The 14,092-nt window shown below is 59.5% G+C and overlaps 1 protein-coding gene across 3 annotated transcripts in view; it reads right to left on the minus strand.

The window, feature by feature from the left end:
* RNF213 (ring finger protein 213) overlaps positions 1-13,229 on the minus strand; it is a 105,141-nt gene extending 91,912 nt beyond the window's left edge. Inside the window, exons 1-4 of one of the 3 annotated variants that reach the window (XM_058703593.1) lie at positions 13,127-13,229; positions 11,213-11,354; positions 5,074-5,258; positions 899-1,042 (exon numbers count right to left, since the gene is read on the minus strand). In XM_058703593.1, the coding sequence (XP_058559576.1) occupies positions 899-1,042; positions 5,074-5,258; positions 11,213-11,309 (426 nt within the window). In that variant the 5' untranslated portion in view covers positions 11,310-11,354; positions 13,127-13,229. Of the gene's footprint in view, positions 1-898; positions 1,043-5,073; positions 5,259-11,212; positions 11,355-13,126 lie in introns of those variants that run through there. The other 2 variants (XM_058703592.1, XM_058703594.1) reach the window with 2 other exon arrangements.
* Positions 13,230-14,092: the final 863 nt, after the last annotated feature.

Raw genomic sequence — 14,092 nt, forward strand, 5'->3', positions numbered from 1 at the left:
TCATAAGCAAAAATGCTTTCATTGCATACATCAGCTAGTTTCATTTTTCACATTAGACAATCGTGCAAGACTCCCAAAATGCTGTAGAAAATTAACAAAGTCAGGATTTTAACTCCCAGGATCCAGAAACTAATTCAGCAGGGCCTCCACTTGACCCCTGGGGTTCTGAGCATGAGCCTATAACCTCAGGCGTCGGCGGCAGCTGGGCCTAGACCACCCCCCACCCCCACCCCCGGGCCCGGGCCCTCCCGCTCTTGCCCATGAAAAGAATCTCGTATGGCTTACGGAGGTTTCGCCAGGTGAGTGTCCCCGACGTGCAAGCAGATAGTTTCACAAGAAATAAGACGGCGGGCGGAAGAACTGGAGGGTGTGGGGGGCACACGATGAAGCTAAAACTTAAATGTCCGCAAAACGTCCTCAGCCACAAGAGCCAAAACCGAAAGGTATCGCTATTGCATAGACCTACTGCATAGACGCAACGATATTCCGAGTTTGGCTCCAGACTCCCAGGATAGATCAAGTATCTCCATAAAGCGAGCCGGACAGATTTTTCTGGTTTCCCAGTGCCTGAAACATTTATACGCACGCTACGCCGGCTTCTAAGTGTGCAACGGCATCATGTCCAAAAAGTCAACGTGCGTGCATTCGTTTTAAAATACTCTATTGCTGAAGAATGCGAACCATCACCTGAGCCTCAGTGAGTCATCATAATCACTGATCACAGGTCACTGTAACAATCAGAATAACGGCAAGGTCTGAACCGGTTCGAGAATCACCAAAACGTGACACAGAGACACCGAGCGAACAAACGCTATGGAAACAAGGACGCCGACGGGCCTGCTCGGCACAGGGTCGCCACAAACCCAGCATTTGTAAGAAACACGAAGCATGCCTGTACCTGCTCGGGGTCTGCAGAGAACGTGTCAGCGACCCCACGCAGGGTAGCGTCCTCTTTTCTTCTTTTGCTGGGAGGGTGATTAACAGCCTCCCGCTCATCGGATGTGCTGCCGGCCGCATCTACACAAACCTCTGAGGCAACTCCCTGTTGAGACACGACCCCCTTCAGACAGGGCAGGAAGACCACAGGCTCGGGCCTAGGCGGGGCCGCCCTCTGGTGAGGGCCGAGCCAGCCAGCTGGCACTGACCAGAGAGCGCCCGTCTCCCCTCCCCCCAGCCTCCTCCTTCTCCCCAGGAAGACAGCAACGCCCCGAGGGGCTCACGATGTGCCCCAGGCCACCAAGCAGGCAGGGCTGTGCTGCGTGCTGCTGCTCCAGAGGAGGAAGAGTCTGTGAGGTGCGGGGCCTGGCCTCAGCCCTGCCCAGGGCACAGGGGGCCTGGGGCTGCCGGGCACCACATGCCCGGAGGAGGGACAAGGGAACAAGGCCAAGAGCTTCTGGGCCAAGAGCTGGGGAAGGCAGGGGATCCGTGTGGAAAAGCAGGGCTATTTCCGCAAGGGGTACCTGGAACGGGACCCATGGGGGAGACGGATCGGAGCACGCAGATGGCCCCTGGGGACCAAAGCCCAATTCGGGCAGCTCCAAAAGTCCAGGAGGCCTCCATCACCTCACAGCAGGAAGCTGTGGGAGGGAGGCACCTTCAACCCAACTCGGCCTGGCTCTAATAACACCCCTCCTCCTCCCCCCTCTGCCTCCCCCCTCCCTCTCCCTCCTCCTCCTCCTCCTAGCCAGGGGAAGCTACCCCAGGGAGAGAACCACCCAACAACCTCTAGGAATGGAGAACCAGCAAACGCACCCAGTTGGTCCGCAACAAAGGGCCACCAAAGGAAAGGCCAGGCTGAGACGGTCACCCCAGCCGACAGGTGTGGTGGGAGCCCCACACCGTCCCCCTTAACCACAACACCCCCCCACCCCGCACACCCACCCCGTGGCGGCTGCGTGAAGGACTCGCTCCCTCCGTGGCTGGGCTGAGGCCGGCCAGGGGGCTCCCGTCCAGCTGGGGGCTTGTCCCTTGGTCCCCTGGCAGAGTCCCCCCACCCCGTTAGCACACCCCGGCTGCACACACAGGCCTGTCCTCCACCACACGCACGCCGCTTCCCGACCGTGGGGTTACGTAGGGTCGCCACGGGGCGGGTACGAGCACGAAGCCCGGTGAGCGAATCACCAGACAACCCCGCCAGCGTCTGCCTGCTCGCTTCACTCTGGCTTCCCTTCGCGGGTGGGAACTGGCGCATTTAGGCTTTTTCAATCCCCTTCTGCAATAATACCATACAGAGCTTTACGCTGAGGTGAAGGTCACGTAGCATGCAGTGAACCATTTTCAAGTGCACCGTCCAGTGGCTTTTAGTGCTTGAGGTGCGAGCACCCCACTATCTCGTCCTGGGCATTTTCACCTCCCCCGAAAGGAACCTCACGCTCTCCGAGCAGTGCCTCCCCCCCTCCCCTCCGCAGAGCCCCCCACCCCCCAGCAGGGAGCTCCTACACTCACCCGCAGGTGGTCCAGGAACAGCCTTACACATCCCAGGTGCCTTCAGGGCACCCCAGAGGTCAAGACAGACCTGATTCCAGGGGGCGCCTGGGTGGCCCAGTCGGTTAAGTGTCCGACTTTGGCCCGGGTCATGATCTCACGGTTCGTGGGTTCGAGCCCCGCGTCGGGCTTTGTGCCGACGGCTTGGAGCCTGGAGTCTGCTTCTGATTCTGTGTCTCCCTCTCTCTGACCCTCCCCCATTCATGCTCTGTCTCTGTCTCAAAAATAAATAAACGTTAAAAAAATTAAAAACAAAAACAAGACAGACCTGATTCCTCGGGAACCCCCCTCCCTCTGTCAGGACACAGGCCCCCACCATTGGACACCCCACGTGGGGATGCCATCAGGCACCCTATGCGGGGACCGGGTAGGTCAAGGCTGAGTTCCAATCCCGCAAACAAAGCTGTCTCCGGGCCGAAGGCACCACCGTTACTGAGACCTTCCAAAGGTCCAATCAAGCTTATTCTTACACTTTTGCTGACTTTTTGTTGGTGTTTCTCTGGAGGGACAGGCCCACGGGAGTCCCCTTCTCCGCCATTCTTGCTGGTACCAATCTTTTTATTGGGTTAGTTAGTTATCTGATTGCGAGAGTTTCCCCACATCTTGAATCTTCGGGAAAGTAGCAGTTGGGAGGCCGCGGTCCATTCCGCTGTAAGGACGATACAATTGGCCTCCCATGGTGGGATATTCAGGCGGAATCCGGGATTTGGGCCATTCGAGACTCGGGCTGTGATCAAACCCTATCCTGACCCTTCAGGTGCCCTTCTGGGGTTCTTTCCTTATGCTGAAGTCAGAGAAGAGGAGGTCGAAGGACCCCGTGTTGCTGGGTGGTCCCACCCCGTTACCTCAGGTGCAGGGAGAACTCTGTCCCATCTCTGCGAACGCCCACTTTAGATCAATTCTTGACTTTGATAAGTTCTTTTCATTCTCAGCGTTGGCGTTCAGAGGTCGGACGTTTATGTATTTGGTATCTTATCAGTTCTGGACTAGAATCTCTTGTTGGCCCACTCCTTTCTCTTGGGTTGTTTACTGTTTTCTTCTTCATTTCTGAGAGCTTTTGACATATTGAGGCAACTCATCCTTTGCTAAAAATATTTTTATGCAAATACAAATATTCTCTATGTTTTCCTAGATTGTTTGTCCTTTGTGCTTACCACATCCTATGAGGTTTTTAGTTCTTTTAAGACCTTTCTGGAGTAAATACCCATCTTTGGTTTGTACACTTGTCTCTTGCTTTCATTACTGGAAAACCTTTCCCTCTTCAGAGATCAGATCACTGTTTATGTATCTCTTCCCCAACTACTCTCATCAGTACTAGGTTCTGACTCAGAGCTGCCTCTTCTGGCACAGAGATCACCCCCCTGAATTCAGTTTTGCTGACTATGGCTTTTGTACCATGTTTTTGTTTGATTGTAAGTCCCACTCAGGACTTTTCTTTTTCACAGTATTCTTGGTTATTCTCGCCCATTTTTGTTCCCAAAACAGCCTTAAGCTCACTCTGTTCAAAAAGAAAACCCAGGGGCGCCCGGGTGGCTCAGTCGGTTGAACGTCCGACTTAGGCTCAGGTCACGATCTTGTGGTTTGTGAGTTCAAGCCCCACGTCGGGCTCTGTGCTGACGGCTCGGAGCCTGGAGCCTGCTTCAGAGGCTATGTCTTTCTCTCTCTGCCCCTCCCCTGCTCACACTTTCTCTCAAACATAAATTTAAAAATTAAAAGAAAAACAAAACAGTCCTTCTGGACTCGGCACCGTTTTCACTCACAGAGCTGCACATGCGCTCCTCGGTGCCGAACCTCCAACGTCCCACATCCTACTCCGGACCACAACTTGCCAAAGGGAAGGACACACATTGTCACACACACACACATCACATGATACACACCAGCCACACACACACACACACACACACACACACACACACCCTCAACACACACCCACACTGCCGCCCTGGCCTGACCACTACGAGGAATAACCGAGGAACAGGCAGGAGCCCAGCCCCCACCCAGACACAGAAAGACAGCCCCCCCTCTCAGCGGCCGGCAGGAATCCCCGGGCCTGCGGGGTCTGGACTCCAACACGGGGAGCTCTCTCCCATCACTCTCCCTGAACCTGTCGCAAGACACTCTTGGGACCTGACCCCTGCAGGGGAGACGGAAGGACACCCGGCAGCAGCCCCCACCTATGCGGGGAGGAGTGTCCTTCCTGAGTGCCCGCCTGTCCCCGTGGCTCTGAGACACCTCCAAACCCGCACCATCACTGGGAAGAGGCCCCGGGAGGAGCCGGACAGCCACACGGCAGGGGCTCAGGCGCCCAGACCCCGTCTCCGCTGGGAGACACAGCGGCCCAGTCTGGTGGGAGGAGAAGGCAGGTGGCGACCCCGGAGGGGTCGTGCAGCCGACCAGGCCCAGAGGAGGGCGGCCACCAGCGGGCCGGGCAGGGAGGACCCTGTGGGGGCCGCCGCACAACAGTATGGTAAGGACAGGGGCCCTCGCTCGGCCACCGAGGCAGCCACAGCAGCGAGCAGCTTCCAGGCCAGGCGGGTGGGAAGCGGTCCTCCCACGCCCACCCTACCGGAGATGGGGCACACTCACTCTTGGCACGGTCCCGGAGACGTCGGAAGGGGGCTCGTCTAGATTTTCCTGCTGCAGGTGATTTGAGCCCGGGGACAAGAAAGGGCCGCCGTCCTCTCTCAGCTCCTGTCCGTATTCCGTTTCTCCCTCTGGGGCCGTTTCTCCCTCTCGGGCTGGCGTCGCCTGGAGGCTGCTGTTCTTGGGATCTACAAAGGGACACACACACACACACACACACACACACACACACACACGGGTCAAATCTTGGGGGAAAGCAAGGGAAGTCACGGAGGGAAACTCGGAATCCTCCCTGGACACTGTGGACACATCATCCCTCTCCCCCATCGTACGCTTTCCCTGGGCATCTTTTCTGCTCTCGGTGGGCACGAGGGACCCAGGACCCCAGCCCCAGCCCCAGCCCCAGCCCCAGCCCCAGCCCCAAGGAAGCAGCGACGCAGTCTGAGCGCCCAGCTTTTCCAGATGTCAGCACGGGGCACCCTGATCCTCATGTTTCTAATGTGCCACTCCCCCACCCCCTTCTCAGGGGCAGGTGCCCCATTCCCAGCCCCGCTCCCAGCCGGACCCAGGGTCTCCCAACACACCTCCCCTTCCAGTTCTGTGTCCCCCCTCTCTTTCTGCCCCCCCCCCCCGCAGTCTGTCTGTCTGTCTGTCTCTCTCTCTCTCTCTCTCAGAAATAAACATTAAATTTTTTTTTTTTTAAAAAGACTGGGGGAAGGTAAGGGGCTTCAAGATGTTACCCCCTCCTTCACTCCGACGGTCTTGCACACCGGCACCTGTTATCTCTACCGTCACGATAAAGAGGAAAGTAGCCAGATTCAGTAAGGGGACACCTTAACTGGCACTTGGTGGGGCCAACCTGTGATGTGCTCACAGCCACCATGCGGGGCATGTGCTTTTCCTAGCTGGATGCAAAAAATGGAAGCACAGAGCTGGGCCCCCCCCACCCCCCCACCGCAGGTGGCAAATGGGAATGCAGGGTTTGAACCCCACAGAAGCTGGGACAGGCCCTGGGGACTGGCACTGGGGCCAGGGTCCTCGCCTACAGGACATTTTAGCTCAATGAGACCAAATTCCCGTCCCCCACCCCTGGAGCCTGCTTGCGTGCTGGGCAGCATGGCCTCCCCCCCACCCCGCGGGGCCCCTGGCGCCCCTGCAAAAGGCAAGCCTGCCGGTAAGAAAACCTTCTAGAATCCAGAGAGCTAAGTGGGTCTGAACTCCCCTTCAGATCCCCACAGCAGGTCAATGGCTGATTAGCACATGAACAGGGGGAAGAAAGCAGGGGCCTGGCGGGCGGGCAGCCCCCAATCACTGCCACAACAAAATGTTGCACAAAATCAGCTCATCCTGAATCAATCACCCACGCTGGTTCCTAGCGAGTGCCCCAGAAACAGGTCTGGGGGTGCAGCGCGTGCAACCCTGGGCCGGCCAGCCGCTAGCCCGGGACCCCCAGCAACCCCGGCCCCTGCCTCAGCCTGAAAACAGTGGCTGCAGCGGCTTCCTTGCCCCGAAGGCTAAAGCAGGTAAGGCACGAGGTTCGGGGCGGGGAGGGGGGATCGGGGGCCGGGGGTTCCCATTCGCGGATTAGTATTTGCAGATTGGGAAGATGAGAATTGCTCTGGAGGTGGACAGCGGTGAAGTCTGCACAACAGTGTGAACCCAGCCACCGTAACAGTAAACACCATCCAAATGGTAACTTTTCTGTTGCACATGTTTTACCACAGCTGACAAAAAGAAAAACCCAGTGCACTGAACAACACAACCCTCCAGGTCCTCCTCGCTTCCACCACCTGCTAAGTCAGGTGTCCTGAGCACGGCCCCCAGCCTGTGCGGGCGGCCCCGGAAGGAAGTGCCCACACCGGCGGACCCACAGGCACAAACAGGCAGATGGTTCCCATCCCTGACGGGCGACCCCCTCCACTGCCACCCCGACACCCGCGGGCCACCCCCACCCGTGCCCCGTCTGCCTCCCGAGCCCCCTCAGCGGCCCCCAGCCCTCCCCCAGACACCTTCTGGGTCTTAGGCATCTCGTCTTCTTTCCATTACAAAAACATCAAGGAAACTTGGAAATAGCAGAAATTAAAAAGTAAACAGGTTGCCCAGAACTTCATCCCCTGAAAGTAACCTTCTAGCCCTTAAGGAAGAAGTCCCGCCTGGGTCCCCTGGGACACCTGGCCCACCCCGCCCCCCACCCCCGCCCTCCCCCCCACCCTCGGACTGGCCCAACATTACCCCTGGCAAAAGTGGCCACCCTCTGCCAGCCCAGGATGGGCTGGGACTCTCTCCCCATCCATACTTCTGCATGTGCCCCCACCCCCGCCCCCGGCCGGCTCCCCCAGGACCCAGGTGTTCAGTCATGTGGGGAACAAAGGCAAAAGAAATGTAGACAAAATTAAATTTCCCTATAATCTGCGGCCCGTTGACAAATATTTGAGACCACCCAGGTCTGACCTTCCTCCAGGAACCCCCAACTGTCTTAATGTTAAAGTTCTGTTACAGGGAAAAACCGCCTTAGCTTGACAACAGCCAGGCCTCCAGGATCCAGAGACTTCTTTAACATATGAAAGTCCCTTTGGGAACTTCCTTTGTCTCTACTCCTCCGACGTTAAGTATATAATCAATGGCTCTGCACTACCCCAATGCAGCTTTCTGCCCAGGGGGTCCTGTCCCTGTGCCTCAATAAAACCACCTTTTTTATACCAAAAAAGGTCTCGAGAATTCTTTCTTGATGGTTTGCTCTCGAACCCCATAGCAAATTATATCAGCACCTCTGAACAGCCACACCAGCCTCTCCAGGCTGCGATCGGGCTCCCGAGGGACCGGCCCTGTCCGCAGCCCCCGGGTCCCCCAGCCCCAGGTCTGGAGTGCCCCGAGCTCAAGGGCTGGGCAGGCTGGAGGGCCCATGAGCGGCTGAATGGAGAAGATGTCCCTCCGGAGCTCCAGCCAAGCCCTCTGCATCTTGGTTTCAGTTTGTTTTCCTGTAAATAGAGCGGCACAGCCAGGGTGTGAGGGAGCAAGAGAGGCCGGGAAGCAGGAAGCAGGAAGCGATGTGCTTGGGGCGGGTGGGAGGGTGTTGCTCCTCAGACCCCAGGCCCTTGGGGACCCGGCAGGCAGAGTCCCATCCTCCTGTGTGTCCGTCCTGAGTGACGAGGGCCCAGCCCCGCTCCCGCCAGCAGCAGGGAGGGCCACCCATGTGACCCGGCACCACCCATGGTTCACAGACCGGCCAGCGGAACCGCCAGCAGGTGTCAGCATTTCGGAGGCTGGGGGCTTTGCCCTGCTCTCCCTGCCGGCGGGGATGGGCAGGGCCCTGCCTGGTGACCACAGGCGGACTTCTCGGCATTCTGTAAAAAGGCTGCACGCCCAGGTTCTCACCCAGAACTTCCGTTTCCCCTGCTCTGTTGGCAGGCACGTCGGATGCCCTGGGCAGCACTCCGAGAGCCCCTCACGCAAAACGAGAGGCGGGCAGAGGTACAGTGGGCTTCCGCGGAGACCCCGAGAGGCGCAAAGCGCGTTTTCCCTAAGCGGTGGGTCTCCAGGAGGCACCTGTGACTCCTCTTTGCCTGTCCGTCAGAGAATCCCCCTGCTTTACCGGTTCAGTAACTCATTTGAAGCCTGAGGCGCACACTCAACCCCTGCCACACCCTGACCCCTGACCCCTGGCCCCCACTACAGGCCAGTGCCTGTAGATAGGATGGGAAAAGATAGAAGAAAAGAGGCAAAGAGGAAAAGGTTAGGACCCGAGGCCCCTGGGTGGAGAAAAACACATATTTTAGAGCAATGCTGGGAGCATCGGGACTACAGCAAACCCCCTCAGGCATCCTCTTACGAATGTGACAGACACCCACCTACTCCCCCTCAGGGTCCCCTTAGGAATTTGACAAAAGACTCGACCTCAAAGTAGACCATAAAATGTACTTCCTACAAGAACGGATACCGGATACCGTAGGCCACCCCTCACACAACGGAAAGGAGCCAATCAGGAAGGGACACCCCCTAGAGCTATCCGACCAAGGGGGGAAGAACCTGAGAAGGACCCAGGGGGAAGGGAAGCGGGGCGACCAGGACCTTATAACACAAAGACCCTTCCCGGCCCGTGGTTAGCGGGCATTCTCTTCCCAATGTTCCCTCTCAATGAGGAGAGCTCTCCTACTATTTTTACCCTAATAAGCTGTGCATTTTGGGTCCACCTCTCCACTCTTCTAAGCGGAAAGAAAAGGAACCCCGGGCACTGAGAAAACGAACACCAGCAGGGCCCTGGGCTGCACGTCTGCCCAGCCTGGCTGGGCAGGCACAACGGAGCAGACACAGGGGGCCCCCCGCCCACCACCTGCCCTCCAAGACCACGGCTCCCTCCCAGGGCACGAGCTCCGGAACCGCCAGGCCGGGATCCAAATCCGGGACCCCCTCCCACCCCGTCTCTGCTAGTTGCTAGCTGTGGGACTGTAGGCAAGATACTTGACCTCCCTCGGCTTCACTCTTGGCGTCTGTAAGATGGGAATTTATGATAGCTGTGCCCTCAACACTTGGCACGGCGCCAGCCTCCCTGAATTTAACCAAAAGCTCTGATTTTGGTTTTTGGGTTTGTTTAATCTCTGGGGTCCCAAAGACCCCCCCGACACACACACACACACAAGGTCTCCCATCCAGGCGCGTGTACTAACGGCCAGGGATGGGGAGCCCTGGCAGGTGGGAAATTCCAGCCGGACACCAGGAGCTCAGCTATGCTGGCCGTTCCACACCCGGACAGCCAGGGATCAATAACGAGAGAGGACATTGAGCCCCGAGCCCGCCTGCATGAGTCAAGCCCCGTGGGATCCACAGGCAAAGACAGACCCCTGGGGCCAGACCTCCTCCCTCCGGGGGCTGCAGCACAAGAAAATCAAACAGAAATTGACAGCAATGGCAGCAGCCTCTTTGACCCTCTTACGGTCCAATAAAAGCATCTGTGACGTGAGCACTTTGTACCAAGGCTGTTGTTTCAGGGAAGAATCGCCTCACCCCTAACACACAGCGCACTTTGGCAGGTTACCAAAGGTCGGAGAGCAAGAAGGTTGATATTGACAGCATTTACGGACACACACACACACACACACACACACACCCCTCATATTTAGAAAACACACAAGGCTGGTGTGCCTGGCTGGTTCTGTCGGTACAGCACCCAGACTCTTAATCTTGGGGTTGTGAGTTCAAGCCCCACGCTGGGTGCAGAGATCACCTAAATAAATAAAACTTTTTAAAAAAAAAAAAAAGAAAGAAAACACACGTGGTCTTCTAGAGAACTTTCTTTGATTGGCCCCCAAAGTATTAATTCAGCACCTATTGTGTGCAAGGGACTTGGAGAAAAGCAGCTAACAAGAGAACAAAGGTCCCCTCCGAAGCCGCCGGCTGTCGCGGTCCAAATGCTAGGAGGGCAAGCAGCCTGATGAAGAAAGGGTAATTCGGCTGTGGGGGAGGCAGAGGGGCCGTTTTTCCCTGGGCGGCCAGAGTGGGCCTCCAGGTAGGAGGAGACAGAGGGACAGAGGAGCAAAGGCTGAAGGGAGGTGTGGGGGTCATGGTGCTGCCCTCGGAGAACAGGTATGTTCCAAGAGGAGGGAACAGAGAGTGCAAAAGTCCTGTGGTCCCAGAATGCCTAACAAGGGAAGGAAGTCAGTCGGAAGTCCCGGGCGCCAAGAGAGTTGAGGACCAACCTGAGCCAGGGGTGAGTGAGGGCCACCAGACACGGTTCCCCTTTCACGCACCAACCTGCCACCCCTCCCCGGGAAGGAGACTGCCTGTCCAGGCTGCGGGGACCCCTCACCCCACCCCAGCACCTGGGACACCGCTTCCACAGCATCCCCTGAAATCCGCTACGACCCCTCAGCTCAGCCCCCGACGCTTCCCATTCACGAGGGGGCGGAGAACCCTCGAGTTCTCCTCTCCAAGAAACGAAATTGAAAGTTTTAAGAGCAGCAGAAGCTTCCAGCAGACGAGAGATGAAACTGTTCTTTTCACAACTGTGCTTCTTCCGGTAAGAGTTCTTGGGCCACAGAAGACCCCCTGCTGCCCGCCTGAGCTGCCTGCCGGCGCAGTTTCCATTTCAGCAGGGGGACGCGGGAAGGAGCCGGGGCCCAGCCCACCGCCCCTGCTTGGCCCTTACCTGCCACGGGGGCTGCAGGGAGCAGCCTCTGTCCACACTCGCTGCAGAACTTGGGGGCATCCTCTTTGGAGACATGCCCGCACGAAAGACACTCCATTCCTCCCTGGACGGGTCTTCTCCAGGCCGGCAAGCTCAGGCAGGTCTGGAAGGAAAAGGAAGGGTCCCAAGGCAGCTGACTATATATTGAGCCACCCGTCATGTGACCAGCCCTGCTTCGGTTTCATTTTCAGGGAAAGGGAAATTAAAGCACCCAGAAGTTCCTCGGCTCAATCAGCTCAATCGAAACCCATCCCTAGCACCTCCCCTGCCTGATTCCCCACTAAGTCCTCCCCACTCCCTCCCCCCACTCCCTCCAGCCCCGAGGGTCTCACCGCCTCCCCCGCCACTGGCGCGGCACTCCGTTCCCTTTCTACTGCCCCAGCCAGGCTCACCCCTCCTGGGCTCTCCATCACTCAGTGAGTCGAGAACTGTGCGCCCCCCCCACCCCTGACCCCGGGCTGAGATGGGGCTGGGACTACTGAGAACTGGGTGTGGGCAGAGGGGGGATGGTTCCAGGCAGAGACACAGCACCTGCAAAACCCAGAAATAAGACTCTGAGGATGCCCACGGTGTGCTCGGGACCAGGGGCTCGGGGACAAAAGCACCTGACTCACAGGTGACATGAGAGTTAGGTGAGGCAAACGGCACTGAAGAAACGCCAGCCGACACCGGCTGAGTCAGAACCCACCAAGCGACCAGCCTGCACGGGCAGCCCCGGGCTGACCCGGGTAGCCGTCAGGATTCCTAACAACAGGCAGGTGGGCAGGCTGTGTCCTCCGGGCCCTGACCCTGCTGCCCGCCCCTGCCTCCCCCAGACTTGGCCTGCTCTCCACTCCCCAGTGAGCTCTCCGGGGGAAGACCCGTGTGAGGCAGGTTCACAGCCGGGCCCAGCCTGCCACAGCCGGGCCCTGCCCCCCACCTGGCCCCTGACCCCCACATGGCCCGGAAGCGACCACCCTCCTGGTCTGGGCTCTCACTCCAAGACTTTCAGTGACTCCCCATGGCACTGGCCTCTACCCCAGAGTCGTCCTCCTCGGCCAGGCTCTGCCTCCCCACAGGCCAGGAATGTCACAGTAGGGCACTGAAACCCACCCTGAAGGGTCCTATTGTTTCCCGCCGCACCAAGGGCCTGAGGGCAGAAATGAGAACCCAGGCCCCGGACGCTACTCCATCCTAGAGCTTCCCGACGTTTCCCTTCCTCTTCCCCAACTTCAGAACTGCGCCAAACTCAAAGCCCATCCCCCGCAACCGCCACTAAACAAAGCCTGGCGGCGGGGTTTGGGGGGCAGGGGCGGCGCGGGTAGGGGGTGGGGGTGGGGAGGTGGGGGCGGGTCAGGGGCATCGGGGGTAGGGGGTAGGGGCGGGGGCGTGGGGGTAGAAGCAGGGCAGGGGCAGGGCAGGGGCGGCTGGCCTCCCCATCTCTGCGCTCCCTCCTCCTCTGGCCTCCCCGCGGCCGCCTGGCGACCCTGGAGGCCGTCACGGCCGAGGTGCCCATCCTGGCCCGGGGACCCTGGCGGCGGGCAGTCCTAGAAACCCGGGAGGACGCTGCGCTCTGGGCCGCGCGGTTACGGGGACGGGGACGCCGTTCTCCTAAAAGTGACTGTGGAGACACGTAGGGACACCCTTTGATAACAACACCGCTCCGTGGCGGCCACCGGAGAAAGCCAAGGATTCCGCTCCCGGGGAGGCGCGGCTCGGGGGCGGAGTCCGCACCCCGGAGCCGGAGGCGAAACCGAAACCCGGCGCCGCAGGAAGAGGCAGCCCGGAGGCGACGGCGCGCAGCACGCAGGCGCCGCGCCCCAGACCCACGGCCCCGCGCCCCGCATCCCCGCACCTCGTCGGCCCCGCGCCCCGCATCCCCGCCCTCGCTCGCACCTACAGCGCCCCCGCGCCCAGGCCACCGCCGCCGGTCCCGTTCTGACGTCCAGGCCCCCCCCCCCCCGCGTCCGCCCGCCAGAGGGTGCGGCCGGAATGCCCCCTCCTATGGCGCCCCCCAGTGGACCCGGCGCCCGGCCAAGGGGAAGGCGCCGCCTGCCGCTGCACGCGGGGCGGGGCTCGCCGAGCCCCGGGTGTAGCCCCGCAGGGGTCCGCACCCGGGTCTCCCCCCGCAGCCTCCAGCCCCTGGACAGTGCCCACCTCCCCGTGGAGCCAGCGGCGGTCCCCGGAGGGGCACAGAGGACGCCAGGCGGGTCACTCGGTGCAAGGGGCATCGGGGCCTTGGGCCGATTAAGTGACCACAGGTGGCAGTAGAGACTTCGCAGCCGGCGCCCAGCCCTTCGATGGTCACTGATAACCGAGAGGGCACCCCAACCTGCGTCTGCACGCGAACGCCTCCAACCCTGTTTCCTCCTCTGTGAGTTCGGAGTCTGGCACCCTAGAGCTGTTGGAGAATCTCTTATTGACGGTAGTAATACAGTAAACGCTGGTGTTCCAGGAGTAGCACTGATTCCTCACTGTCCCCTCCCCGGAACCTGTGCCGCTACAATCTCCGCTTAGGCTGATTATCAAATTCAAAAGGCCCGGGTTCCCGCCCTGCCCGGGTCTCCAGCCCTCTCCTCCCCACACTCGCCAGTCACACCGTCCTTCCTCTCGACTGGGACCACAAGCTCAGGTCTTGGGGTCCCCCTCCTGCGATGCGCCCCCTTCCCCCCTTGCAGGGCTGGCTTCTGCACTGGATCCCAGCGTCACCGTCCGAGCTCAGGCAGTGCTTAGGGGGTGCTCGGCACAGGTTGCCGAAGACGGTCTCACGTGTGCTGGAAGCTACCAACCCCGACTCCCTACCAGCCACCCCCCGCTGTCTAGTCAGTTCATCTGGATCTGGGCAGGATCCAGGCCGTGTCC

Source organism: Neofelis nebulosa, chromosome 16 (genome assembly GCF_028018385.1).
Source record: "Neofelis nebulosa isolate mNeoNeb1 chromosome 16, mNeoNeb1.pri, whole genome shotgun sequence".
Classification (NCBI taxonomy): Eukaryota; Metazoa; Chordata; class Mammalia; order Carnivora; family Felidae; genus Neofelis; species Neofelis nebulosa.